General features: G+C 37.3%; 1 protein-coding gene across 7 annotated transcripts in view; it reads left to right on the top strand.

The window, feature by feature from the left end:
• The window catches only part of PDLIM5 (PDZ and LIM domain 5), a 225,992-nt gene that overhangs the window by 136,108 nt on the left and 75,840 nt on the right, over window positions 1-14,044 (top strand). For 2 of the 7 annotated variants that reach the window (XM_053609021.1, XM_053609102.1), the window contains one exon: window positions 80-5,274. The exons of the other annotated variants lie outside the window; for them this stretch is intronic. In XM_053609021.1, the coding sequence (XP_053464996.1) occupies window positions 80-173 (94 nt within the window). In that variant the 3' untranslated portion in view covers window positions 174-5,274. Of the gene's footprint in view, window positions 1-79; window positions 5,275-14,044 lie in introns of those variants that run through there. 7 annotated transcript variants of the gene reach the window in all.

A 14,044-nucleotide genomic window follows, 5' to 3' on the forward strand; every position in this document is an offset into this window, starting at 1 on the left:
GCATGATGGAATTAGTGTTGAATTTTCTTCTTTCTCTTTCTTATGATTCTTCTGTCACTCTTTCTTTTTATTTCCACAGGGAAAAGATACCCCTTCACGTCTTTAGTCCCAAATACACAAAATTACGTGACTGGCACCATGAAGTTTCAGCACGTGCTCTTAACGTACAGTGATTTATGAGCCTTGCTCCCCAAGCAGCCAGCACATACCTTTTCATCCACTTTTTCTTTTTTTCTTTCTTTTTTTTCCAACTTCACTGAAAAATTCTGTATTAAATTTGCTTTAGGAAAAAATAGATCCTTTTCTATAATTTTCTAAGAATTTCCTATTGTTATGAGAATAAGGAACATGAGCGTGTTTTAGGCTAGCTGCTAGCTCACAAATGTAAAACCAAAAAAGAAAACTGAGGGACTAGATCTCTTCAGTGGATTTACATCTGTTTCCATTATTACTAGGATAGTAACCTCAGTCAGAAAGGGAGTTATTTTCGTAAGTTGAATTTGGTTGGTTGGTTGAAGCAGAGGCAGATGAGAAGATAATACCCTTGTCTAATTCGGAAAGTACTTCCTTTATGTTATTACTTTTCCCAAGATTATTTTTAAGTTCAGTATTATGTAATGTTAAAGTTGATTGTAGTTTATTCTGAATAAGCACAGGATTAAAGAGAGAAGATGCTATTAAAGAGTTCATTGTAGACTTAGGTATCTTTTAAAGCAGGTACTATTCAGGATGGCTATATGAAGAAGAGGAAGTCCAGATTTGACTCCTGAAAAAGGAAAGAAGACAATTTTACAGTGTTCTTTTGGTTGGTTAGATTCAAAGATCTTATTTTCTACCAAAGGAAATATTTCTAAGTTGGCGGACATTTTTAGGGTGTAGACAATTTCTAGGCATTAATTAATAACAGAAAAGATAGCTTTTTTTTTTTTTTTGTAGAGACAGTCTCACCTTATCGCCCTCGGTAGAGTGCCGTGGCGTCACACGGCTCACAGCAACCTCCAAATCCTTGGGCTTAGGCGATTCTCTTGCCTCAGCCTCCCGAGTAGCTGGGACTACAGGCGCCCGCCACAACGCCCGGCTACTTTTTTTTTTTTTTTTAAACCAAAGGACAGGAGCTTACGGTAAATTGCAATATGTATGATTTTGAGACATGAGAGATATTTCACTTAGCAAGATGAACTGTGCATTGCTGCTGTTCCTAGGAAGCTATGTTTTAGGCAATACATGGAAGCTAAATATATGACCAGAAATGCTTTCTGCCTTGTATTATAATGTATTATATATTAGGTGTAAGTTCATTAATAAATGCATTTTGAAGTTTGGAAAAGTAATAAAGTTGTCTTTAACTTAGTTTTGTACTTGTTTTGTTTCCTTAAGGACAGTAACAGTGTCATCCAGGACTTGTCATAGTATCACTTGGGTAAAATAAACAATTCTTTTGATATCTCATTTGGAAAACATTCTTAGTTTTGTGAGGTTACTTAAATGTGAGTGAAAACATGGCAAGAAATCACGTTTGATTTCTTTCCCTGAAATTACTTTAACATCACATCCTGTGTGAGTAACACATAAGATCGATTAGACTGTGACACAACATAGAATTATTTTCTATGTGAGAATGATTACTGAAGGAATTTGCCTTTATTCGAGGGTTCATGTTTATTTTTATGGGTGTTCTTCACTTTAATATCAGAATGGACTAGGATAACTATCTGATTATTTGGAGAAGTTAGATAAATTTCAATTAGTAATTGATTACTCTTTAAAATTTAGCCCAACAAATGCATTTAAAAAGTAATTCTAGAATTTATCTAGATGTGCCTTTCCCTTACACTTCATGATATAGAAGATGTCTTTCATTTATTACATCATTCTCTTTCGGATACTGAAAGAGAGGTCTTGACTGCTTGTGCTTTTATGATCCTGACATCAGTCCCTACTAGTGTCTCTGGTCTGTGTAAGAAAATTCACTTTCTTCGACCAGGTTTTCCTATATCTGATAATTCTTTCTTGATCTAAAAGGATGATGTCTAAAAGAAGATAGAATTAAAGTCTTATAAAAACAAATGGTATTGTAGGGTAAACTTGGTATTTTCTATCATGAACCCAGTTTCTAGCATAACTACAGAATTGATAGAAGGAATTCACTGGTAAGAATTTTAGGTAAATAAAAGATAACATGTATGACTAAAATTTGAAATAGGTACAGCTGAAAATAAGAATTTAATACCTTGCCTAATTTAAACTAAAGTATCATGTCATTGAAAGCATAGACTTACATAAATGGGATGATGCATACTTGAACATGAAGACAAATGTTCAGCCAAGATCACAAAGGGCGAAGCCCTGTCAGAAGTTGAATTCCTGAGTTCAGTGAATCTCCTGAAACATCTTATATTGCTAGCTTAAAAGCTAGCAAAAAATTATAAAAGCTTCTTGCAAAAATATTGTAGGTCTAGTGACTTAATTTATGACTTGTTTTTGTTTGTCCTATACAGACTTTTTGTCATAGCCTTATTTTTAATGTGACATTGGGAGGTTACTCTTAAGAGTTTTCAACATTTTTTTCTTACAATAATGTTTTAAGCTAGTCAGAAGCAGCAATTTTTTTGTTACACAGTCAAATTTATTTCTATTACCCTAAAAGTACCTTATTTGTGGAAACAGAAACATACTCATTTTGTTCTTTAAGAAGGCTGAGAAATAGACATCTTCGAGGTTATTGAACAGAAAATACGGTATTAGGATACAGAAGTCCCTTCTTTTATGTAGAATTGTTAAAAAATGAATAGTGAATTGATTTTTTTCCTCCCAGATAAGTAATTTTACGAGTATTGTATTCCTGTTGCGTATTTAAAATCATATAAACCGTAAGTCATTCTTTCAATTGAATAATTACTGAATACTTAGATGTCAGGTTTTAATCCATGTGCTAAGAATACAGTGGTAAATATACAGGTGGCCATAAGTTTGTGTGCAATTTAAAAGAGTAAGCAAGATGATCTGAGGTACTTGTGTTATCAGGATATAAGCTAAATTTATGTAAAAGAAATTTGTCTTAGGAAGGTGTTACTTTAGCTTATGTGGACCTCTGAGGAAAGAACCTAATGCCAACCCCTGGGAGGGGAAGAGGAGTCAGCAGTGCAGAGGGCAGAGGAAGCAGGTATGGAATGGAGAGTGCAGGTGCACAGAACAGAACCGTCTCTGGGGCTGAGAGGGAGAGGACGAGAAGCAGGATCTAAGAACCTATTGTTTATGTATATCGACAAATATATGGTAACTCAACGTTCCCATTACTATCCATAGCATTTTAAATGGAGAATTATTATATCATGTCTAACCACTGAGGTACAATCAAAAATGCAGAGGGAGGACAGTAATGTTGCTAAGTGAAGCGTGCTCGTCTAGTCAGAGCCGGCTGATTGTCATGAATGTGATGTTTTTCTTGTTGAGACCAGTGAAGACCCAGAAAAGTGAGGTACGACTATTGTGTATGTTACTAGCCAGTATGTGAGGAACAGAAACAGAATGTCTTGTAGAGTATACATAAAGCCATACCCCCAAATCTTTGATGTCTAAAAATTTAATATATAATGCTCTCTTCATAATTTAGTGATAAATTTGATGACTTAGTTCTCTCTATAAAATCCTGGCTGGAGGCTTGGCGCCCGTAGTTCAGTGGTTAGGGCACTGGCCACATACACCGAGGCTGGCGGGTTTGAACCCGGCCTGGGCCTGCTAAACAACAATGACAACTGCAACAACAACAACAACAACAACAACAACAACAAAATAGCCGGGTGTTGTGGTGGGTGCCTGTAGTCCCAGCTACTCGGGAGGCTGAGGCAAGAGAATCGCTTAAGCCCAAGAGTTTGAGGTTGCTGTGAGCTGTGATGCCACTGTACTCTACCACGGGTGACATAGTAAGACTGTCTCAAAATAAATAAATAAAATAAACATCATAGTATTGGGGTTTTTGTTGTTGTTGTTAGAAGTAGTAGGAAACACGAAATTATAAATTCTGGGTTTTTTTGGTTGAGATTTGTAGCTGACAGAGTGTTTTCTGCCCCTGAGTTTCCATTTCTTTAAAATCTGGTTAGACTCTGTGGTAGTCACTGTGATACCCACCCAAATACCTCTTTTTTTGATACCACTTGTGCTGGGAATGTGGTGGGCAGGCAGCTTTTGTGTGTTAGCCCCTTCACAGTTACTGCAGCTGCAGACACCCCTTCCTTCAAGCCTGATTGGTTGGAAGAAGAGAGAGGTCAAGAGGCTAGCCATTTCGGCACAATTAGGGAACATTGGTGGGAGGGCCACCGGGCTCCAGAGCTGCTGTGGTTTCAGCAGAGGCCTGTTTGGCGGCTCCACATCACCTTCTGCCCATTCCTATCTCCTCCCTCCCTTTCCCTTGCAAAGGCGTGGATCTTGGAGGCACTCCCAGCAAGCATTCTCCATGCAAAGCTCTGTCTTGGAGTCTGCCATCTGGACAGCCTGATCTTCAGCAGAATCATAATCTTCTAGATCTTCAGTTGGACCTCAGTTGCACGAATTTTCCTCAGCATGGTGCTTTGATTTATTTTCTCATTTCCTCTGTCGTGTTCACGTCTCATCTTTTTTTCCTTGAATCTTTAACCCAGAACACAAACACACAATTTCAGAAAGTCTTTAGAGTAAAAGATCAGTTAAGAGCAGCCTGAAAGGTATATGAAAGTCAAAAAGAAGATGCATTTTCTTTGCTTCAAGTAAAGAGTGTTTTTTTGTTGACTGCATCCTAGGGCAGCCTAGGAGTAACGAACGGGCAAAGGTATTGCAATGTCAGATATATTCAAAACTATATAAATGAAGCAATGAAATGAGAAGCTTCAAAGTGGAACATTAGGATTTACTCTGAGGAAATGTAGAGAATACTTAATATAGGAAAGCAGCACTTACCAAAATGTTATGGCTTTGCATATTACAATTTTTTATGTGTGGAATTGTAGAAGTATGTGTAATTTAATCAGTCACTTAATAAATTTTGTTTCAACACTTCTGTTTTCTTTACATCTTTTAAAGTTTACCTCTGCTTCTCTTCTGAGGGAGCTGCTGTTGCTCTGTGTAGTCTTTGGAAATGTTTAGGATATATATGCATATTGCAAGATCAGAAGAACAACCACTCAAGGCTGAAGATACTAAATACCTTGTAAAGTACTGAATAATTCTTGAAAATGAAGAACTTATATCAAGCCCAAAATGCCACTGGTGTGCTACTGAGAATGGCTGGGTTGAGTGTAAATAAATGCTCATGCTTCCAAGAATACTTTTCTATTTTGTGTTATGGAGTCTTAGTATAATAACATAAATTGGAAGGAAAAGGTATTCTAATGGACATAGCATTTCTTCTTAGATGCCCCTGTAGCTGTATAAGTAAATACCTCTACATTCAGTGGAATGACTCATCTTGAAGGTAGGTATTAGGATTATACAATTCATTTCTCCCCAGCTAATTCTCCAGTTAACTTCTCCTGAGCTGACTGGTACTCATCAGCTCAGGTTGCCACAAAATACAGAGACTTTGGTGGTTTGAACAACGGAAGTTTATTTTCTTTGTTAGGTATGGTAGCTCACACCTGTAATCCAGTATTCTAGGAGGAGGAGGCAAAAGGATCACTTAAGAATAGGAGTTCGAGACCAGGCTAAACAAGAGCAAGATCCCCATCTCTACTAAAAAGAGAAGAAAAAAAAAAAAAAAGCTGGGTTTGGTGGCATATACCTTTAGTCCTAGCTACCTGGGAGACTGAGGCAGGAGGATCACTTGAGCCCTTGATTTTAGGTTGATGACACCACCATACTCTAGCCAAGGTGATAGTGAGATTCTGTCTTAAAAATAATAAAAGTAAAATAGAAATTTATTTCCTCATAGTTCTGTAGGCTATTTCTTGCCAGCAGAGTTGGTTTCTGGTGAGATTTGGAGATGGCCACCTTCTCACTGTGTCTTCACATGGCCTTTCCTCTGTGCACTGAAAGAAACTGAGCTCTGGTGTCTGTGCCTCCTTCTATAAGGACACCAATCCTTCAGGATGAGAGTTGCCCCTTAATGACCTCATTTAACATTAATGTCTTCTTTAAGGGACCTATTTCCCTTAAAGATAATCACATTAAAGATTAGGACTTCAACATGTGAATTGTTTTTTTTTTTTGGGGGGGGATACACAATTCAGTCTATAATATATACCAACTACCTGCCTTTCTGTACTAATACCCATAATACCCATTTATAAAGAAGTTACTCTTAAATAGAATCACTGACTTGGATGCAGTTGGAAGCATTGTTATCTCTATTTAGTGCTTCTTTTCTACTTAGAATAACAAGTATTTGTCTGCATGTCGTGTATACTCAACTAGAGTAAAATTTTTGAAAGCAAGAGTTTTAGTATTCCCTACCATTTTTGGCATGAACAGTTACTAATGGGGGAAAAATATCCTCTTACAGACTATTCTTTAGTGCTAAATAAGGTCCACACAATTTGTAGCTGAAGGTCATCAGATGGGATTTTGGCACAGTTAGAATAGAAATTAAGATGCTTAGGAGAAACGTGTCATTTTTGTACATTCATTACAAACATAGTAGGTTTAAGCACAGCACTTGGTTCATATCTTTGATCCCAGCACTTTGGGAGGCCAAAGCAGGAGGATTGCTTGAGGCCAGGGGTTTAAGACCAACCTGTCCCTATAAAAAATTTTAAAAATGTTTAAAAAATTAAATTAGCTGGGTTTGATGTCATATGCCTATAGTCTGAGCTACTTGAGAGGCTGAGGAGGGACAGTCCCATGATTCCAGGAGTTTTGAGGTTACAGTGAGCTACAGTGGTGCCACTCTCCAGCCTTGGCCACAGAGCAAGATTCCGTCTCCCCAGGGAAGGGGGTGAGAAATGAAACTTTAGAGAGTAGAAACTGCATAAGTATTTTAAAACATAAACTTCTGTAAGTTTCATAAAAATTTCAGTTCATAGATACTTATTTACCCACATAAAATAGCTTAATGAAGAAACACCGTTTACTGAGCCCATCCCACGTCTTTATTAGGGCTGTTTCTCCCAAACATACTGCTCACTTGTTACGTTACCTTATTAATTAAATAATATTACCTAAAACTACTATTCTTTGTGAGCTATACAAAGGAAACAGGAATCATTCCCAAGTCTTATATTTGCACATACTTTCATGAGGTAATAATTAGCAATCAGACTTGCCTCCAAATACAGAACACCAACGCTTCTCTACAACACAGTCTGATTTAAAAACAACAAAAGCTAGATAGAATGTCTTGGCTAACACAGTACCACAAAATATGTCCGCCAGCCTAGAAAAAATAACACAGATCAAAAAAAATGGTTGTACGATAAAGTAGTTTTTGTGTATGGCAAATAGATCAATTTGTAATTGATCTTTCAGTTTGTACTTAACTGCTTATCTGCTTTATGCAAATACTGGTTTGGTGATTATCATGAAAGGTCGCCATCTATTGAACATAAGCAATTACTACACTTCAGTTCCTGTGAGAATAGTACTTTAAAATGATTGAGGAAGGAATATAGTTCCTACCTACTCTGTGTATTTTTACACAAAAATTGTTTAGTTCTATGTTTCATTCTGGAAACACCCGGGCATTTTTTAAATCAAATTAAACTGTACTATTACTACTAATAAAGATCTTTTAATAAAAAATTAGTATCTGTGATACACAAAGTTGACTTTACTAGTACAGAATATGCTCCAGATTCCTGAGAAGCAGTATTTTATCAGACCAGTAAGCTTTCTCTTATGATGTTGTTTATATAAAGTTTTTACATTTCACCCTTAGAGAGGTAAGTTATACAATAAAGTTATTTTATTGAATTAAACCAGAAAATAAAACGAACTTATCATCTTTACTAAAACTCAATGTTTAAGAAAACACCTGCAGTTTAGTAAAGTTTTTTACTTCAAAAGTAGTCACAATTTAAAGAGTTAGTGATGATAATGAGCAATCTTCAAGATGATGGAAGGCTTAATTTTCTATCACATATTTCAGTGTCATCGAAGGTTTCAAAAGACCAAGGTTTTCTACTTTCCTGTTCTGTGAACATTTATTATAATGGTATGATTATTTTTTTTTATTGACACAGAATCTCCCTCTGTCACCCCAGGTAGAGTGCAGTGGTGTTGTCATAGTTCCTTGCAACTTCACACTTCAGGGCTCAGGTGACCTTCCTGTCTTTGCCTCCTGGGTGGCTGGGCTGCAGGTGTGTGCCACGATACCTGGTGAGTGCTCTTTAGTTATGGCAGAACCAGGGTCTCACTCTTGTTCAGGCTGGTGCTCACTGACATACACAAGCAAGCAAAAATAACCCCAGCCCACAGATAAATACTGAAAAAGTTTGGTTGATTTATATCCCAGAGGGAAATGAAGCCCTAGGTATAAAGTGATTTTAAATGGTTCTCTCTTGTCTCCTTTTCTCAATGACTTCACGCCCAGAACATCTAGAGACCTTACAGATGAGATTTGCTAAGTAACACTATCTGCATTTTTTTTTTTAATTCCAGAGAATGGGAAAGAAAATAAAAGAGTGAGAGGAAGCAAATACAGTACTGGTTTTCAAAAAAATTTTCTTCAAAACCATAACCTAATTCGAACTTGAGGTCATCTGAGAAAACCTTCTGAGGGCATTCCTACAAGTGGGCTAGTGAGCACTAGTGAGAAGAGGAGAACTGCCGAGACCCAGAAAAAGTTCTCAAGAAACAGATCACATTCAGCTGAACAAGTTTTAGATAGATTGAGGGAGATGTTAATTTTTTTTTTTTAATAATTGGGGATTCATTGAGGGTACAATAAGCCAGGTTACACTGATTGCAATTGTTAGGTAAAGTCCCTCTTGCAATCATGTCTTGTCCCCATAAAGTGTGACACACACCACGGCCCCACCCCCTTCCCTCTGTCCCTCTTTCCGCTTTTCCTCCCCACCCCCATAACCTTAATTGTCATTAATTGTCCTCATATCAAAATTGAGTACATAGGATTCATGCTTCTCCATTCTTGTGATGCTTTACTAAGAATAATGTCTTCCACTTCCATCCAGGTTAATACGAAGGATGTAAAGTCTCCATTTCTTTTAATGGCTGAATAGTATTCCATGGTGTACATATACCACAGCTTGTTAATCCATTCCTGGGTTGGTGGGCATTTAGGCTGTTTCCACATTTTGGCGATTGTAAATTGAGCTGCAATAAACAGTCTAGTACAAGTGTTCTTATGATAAAAGGATTGTTTTCCTTCTGGGTAGATGCCCAGTAATGGGATTGCAGGATCAAATGGGAGGTCTAGCTTGAGTGCTTTGAGGTTTCTCCATACTTCCTTCCAGAAAGGTTGTACTAGTTTGCAATCCCACCAGCAGTGTAAAAGTGTTCCCTTCTCTCCACATCCACGCCAGCATCTGCAGTTTTGAGATTTTGTGATGTGGGCCATTCTCACTGGGGTTAGATGATATCTCAGGGTTGTTTTGATTTGCATTTCTCTAATATATAGAGATGATGAACATTTTTTCATGTGTTTGTTAGCCATTCGTCTGTCATCTTTAGAGAAAGTTCTATTCATGTCTCTTGCCCATTGATATAAGGGATTGTTGGCTTTTTTCATGTGGATTAATTTGAGTTCTCTATAGATCCTAGTTATCAAGCTTTTGTCTGATTGAAAACATGCAAATATCCTTTCCCATTGTGTAGGTTGTCTCTTTGCTTTGGTTATTGTCTCCTTAGCTGTACAGAAGCTTTTCAGTTTAATGAAGTCCCATTTGTTTATTTTTGTTGTTGTTGCAGTTGCCATGGCAGTCTTCTTCATGAAGTCTTTCCCCAGGCCAATATCTTCCAGTGTTTTTCCTATGCTTTCTTTGAGGGTTTTTATTGTTTCATGCCTTAAATTTAAGTCCTTTATCCATCTTGAATCAATTTTTGTGAGTGGGGAAAGGTGTGGGCCCAGTTTCAGTCTTTTACAGTAGACATCAAGTTCTCTCAACACCATTTATTGAATAGGGAGTCTTTCCCCCAAGGTATGTTCTTGTTTGGTTTATCGAAGATTAGGTAGTTCTAAGATGTTAGTTTCATTTCTTGGTTTTCAATTCGATTCCAAGTGTCTATGTCTCTGTTTTTGTGCCAGTACCATGCTGTCTTGAGCACTATGGCTTTGTAGTACAGACTAAAATCTGGTATGCTCATGCCCCCAGCTTTATTTTTATTACTAAGAACTGCCTTAGCTATACGGGTTTTTTTCTGGTTCCATACAAAACGCAGAATCATTTTTTCCAAATCTTGAAAGTACGATGTCGGTATTTTGATAGGAATGGCATTGAATAGGTAGATTGCTTTGGGAAGTATAGACATTTTAACAATGTTGATTCTTCCCTTCCATGAGCGTGGTATGTTCTTCCATTTGTTAATATCCTCTGCTATTTCCTTTCTGAGGATTTCATAGTTTTCTTTACAGAGGTCCTTCACCTCCTTCGTTAGGTATATTCCTAGGTATTTCATTTTCTTTGAGACTATGGTGAAGGGAGTTGTGTCCTTAATTAGCTTCTCATCTTGACTGTTATTGGTGTATACAAAGGCTACTGACTTGTGGACATTGATTTTATATCCTGAAACATTACTGTATTTTTTGATGACTTCTAGGAGTCTGTGGTTGAGTCTTTTGGGTTCTCTAAGTATAAGATCATGTCGTCAGCAAAGAGGGAGAGTTTGACCTCCTCTGCTCCCATTTGGATTCCCTTTATTTCCTTGTCTCGCCTAATTGTATTGGCTAGAACTTCCAGCACTATGTTGAATAGTAAAGGTGACAGAGGACAACCTTGTCTGGTTCCAGTACTAAGAGGAAAAGCTTTCAGTTTTACTCCATTCAGTAAAATACTGGCTGTGGGTTTGTCATAGATAGTTTCAATCAGTTTTAGAAATGTGCCACCTATGCCTATATTCTTCAGTGTTCTAATTAGAAAAGGATGCTGGATTTTATCAAATGCTTTTTCTGCATCTATTGAGAGGATCATGTGATCTTTATTTTTGCCTCTGTTAATATGGTGGATAACGTTTATGGACTTGTGTATGTTAAACCAGCCTTGCATCCCTGGGATGAAGCCTACTTGATCATGATGAATGACTTTTTTGATGATAAGCTGTAATCTATTGGCTAGGATTTTGTTGAGAATTTTTGCATCTATATTCATGAGTGAGATTGGTCTGAAATTCTCCTTTTTGTTTGGGTCTTTTCCTGGTTTTAGTATCAGGGTGATGTTTGCTTCGTAGAATGTGTTGGGAAGATTCCTTCTTCCTCAATTTTTTGGAATAATTTCTGCAGTACAGGAATAAGCTCTTCCTTGAAGGTTTCATAGAATTCTAGTGTGAAGCCATCCGGACCAGGGCATTTTTTGGTTGGAAGATTTTTTATTGTTTCTTTGATCTCAGTGCTTGAAATTGGTCTGTTCAGGAGCTCTGTTTCTTCCTGGCTGAGTCTAGGGAGAGGGTTTGATTCCAAATATTGATCCATTTCCTTCACATTGTCAAATTTCTGGGCATAGAGTTTCTGGTAGTATTCAGAGATGATCTCTTGTATCTCTGTGGGATCAGTTATTTCCCCTTTATCATTTCTGATTGAGGTTACTAGAGATTTTACTTTTCTATTCCTCGTTAGTCTGGCCAATGGTTTATCTATTTTATTAATTTTTTCAAAAAACCAACTCCTTGTTTCATTAATTTTCTGAATGATTCTTTTGTTTTCAATTTCATTGATCTCTGATTTGATTTTGGATATTTCTTTTATTCTACTGAGTTTAGGCTTAGATTGTTCTTCTTTTTCCAATTCCATAAGCTCTCTTGTGAGATTGTTGATGTGCTCTCTTTCTGTTTTTCGATTGTAGGCATCTAAAGCGATGAATTTTCCTCTCAAAACTGCTTTTGCAGTATCCCACAGGTTTTGGTAGCTTGTGTCTTCATTGTTGTTATGCTCAAGGAAGTTAATGATTTCCTGTTTTATTTCTTCCTTCACCCATCTGTTATTCAACAGAAGATTGTTTAGTTTCCATGCCTTTGGGTGGGGTTGAGCATTTTTGTTAGAGTTGAGTTGCACCTTTAGTGCCTTATGGTCTGAGAAGATACAAGGTAAAATTTCAATTGTTTTGATTCTGTTGATATTTGTTTTGTGTCCCAGGATATGATCAATTTTGGAGAATGTTCCATGGGGTGATGAGAAGAATGTATATTCTTTATCTTTGGGGTGGAGTGTTCTATATGCGTCTATCAAGCACAGTTGTTCTAGGGTCTCATTTAAATCTCTTATATCCTTGTTTAATTTCTGTTTAGAAGATCTGTCCAGCTCTGTAAGAGGAGTGTTAAAATCCCCTGTTATTATGGTATTATCAGATATCATATTGCTCAGACTGAGTAATGTCTGTTTCAAGAATCTGGGAGCATTTAAATTGGGTGCATAAATATTTAGAATTGAAATGTCTTCTTGTATTTTTCCCTTGACCAATATAAAGTGACCATCATAGTCTTTTTTGACTTTAGTTGCTTTAAATCCACATGTATCTGAAAATAAGATCGCAACTCCTCTTTTCTTCTGAATTCCATTTGCCTGAAAAATTGTCTTCCAACCCTTGACTCGGAGCTTTAATTTGTCTTTTGAAGCCAGGTGTGTTTCTTGCAGACAGCAAATGGATGGCTTGTGTTTTTTAATCCAGTCAGCCAATCTATGTCTCTTCAGTGGGGAATTCAAGCCATTAACATTTACTGAGATAATTGATAAGTGTGGTAGTATTCTATTCGTCTTATTTTGTGAGAGTCCATTGCTTAGTTTTATCTTTTGCATCAGTGTGGAAGTTAGGTTCTGTCCTTTAATTTCTGAGTTCTTACTTTGCTGCTGATCCATTGTGGTGGTCAGTGTGCAGAACAGGATGAAGTATTTCCTGTAGAGCTGGTCTTGTTGTGGCGAATTTCCTCAATGTTTGTATATCCGTAAATGATTTGATTTCTCTGTCAATTTTGAAGCTTAGCTTAGCAGGGTACAGAATTCTGGGCTGGAAATTGTTCTGTTTAAGTAGATTAAAGGTAGATGACCATTGTCTTCTTGCTTGGAAAGTTTCATTAGAGAAGTCTGCGGTCACTCTGATGGATTTGCCCCTGTAGGTCAACTGGCGCTTACTCCTGGGAGCTTGAAGAATCTTTTCTTTTGTCTTGACTTTGGACAGGTTCATCACAATGTGACTTGGAGAAGCTCGGTTAGAGTTGAGGCGACCTGGGGTCCGACAGCCCTCTGAAAGCAGTGTGTCAGAATCTTTGGTGATATTTGGGAAATTTTCTTTTATAATATTCTCTAGTATGGCTTCCATTCGTCTGGGGCATTCTTCTTCCCCTTCTGGAATTCCTATAACTTGTATGTTGGAACGCTTCATAAAGTCCCATAATTCTGACAGTGAACGTTCTGCTTTCTCTCTTTTCTTTTCAGCCTCTTTTACTATCTGAGTTATCTCAAGAACTTTGTCTTCTAACTCTGAAATTCTTTCTTCTGCATGGTCTAACCTGTTGCTGATACTTTCCATTGCATCTTTAAGTTCCCTAATTGACTGTTACAGTTCCTTCAGCTCTGCTATATCCTTTTTATATTCTTCATATCGTTCATCTCTGATTTGATTCTGTTTTTGGATTTCCTTTTGGTTATTTTCCACTGTATTAGCAGTTTCATTCATTGTTTCCAACATTTCTTTCATTGTTTTGAACATGTGTATTCTAAATTCCCTTTCTGTCATTCCTAACATTTCTTTATAGGTGGAATCCTCTGCAGTAGCTACCTCATGGTCCCTTGGCGGGGTTGTTCTGGACTGGTTCTTCATGTTGCCTGGAGTTTTCTGCTGATTCTTCCTCATGAGTGATTTCTTTTATCTGTTTCCTTGCCCTAATTTTCCTTTCACTTCCTCTTGCTCTTTAAGTTCTCGTGCCTGTGGACTAAGGGTTACAGGACCAGAAGGGTGAGAAGGTTGAAGAG

This window comes from Nycticebus coucang, chromosome 1 (genome assembly GCF_027406575.1).
Source record: "Nycticebus coucang isolate mNycCou1 chromosome 1, mNycCou1.pri, whole genome shotgun sequence".
In the NCBI taxonomy this organism is placed as follows: Eukaryota; Metazoa; Chordata; class Mammalia; order Primates; family Lorisidae; genus Nycticebus; species Nycticebus coucang.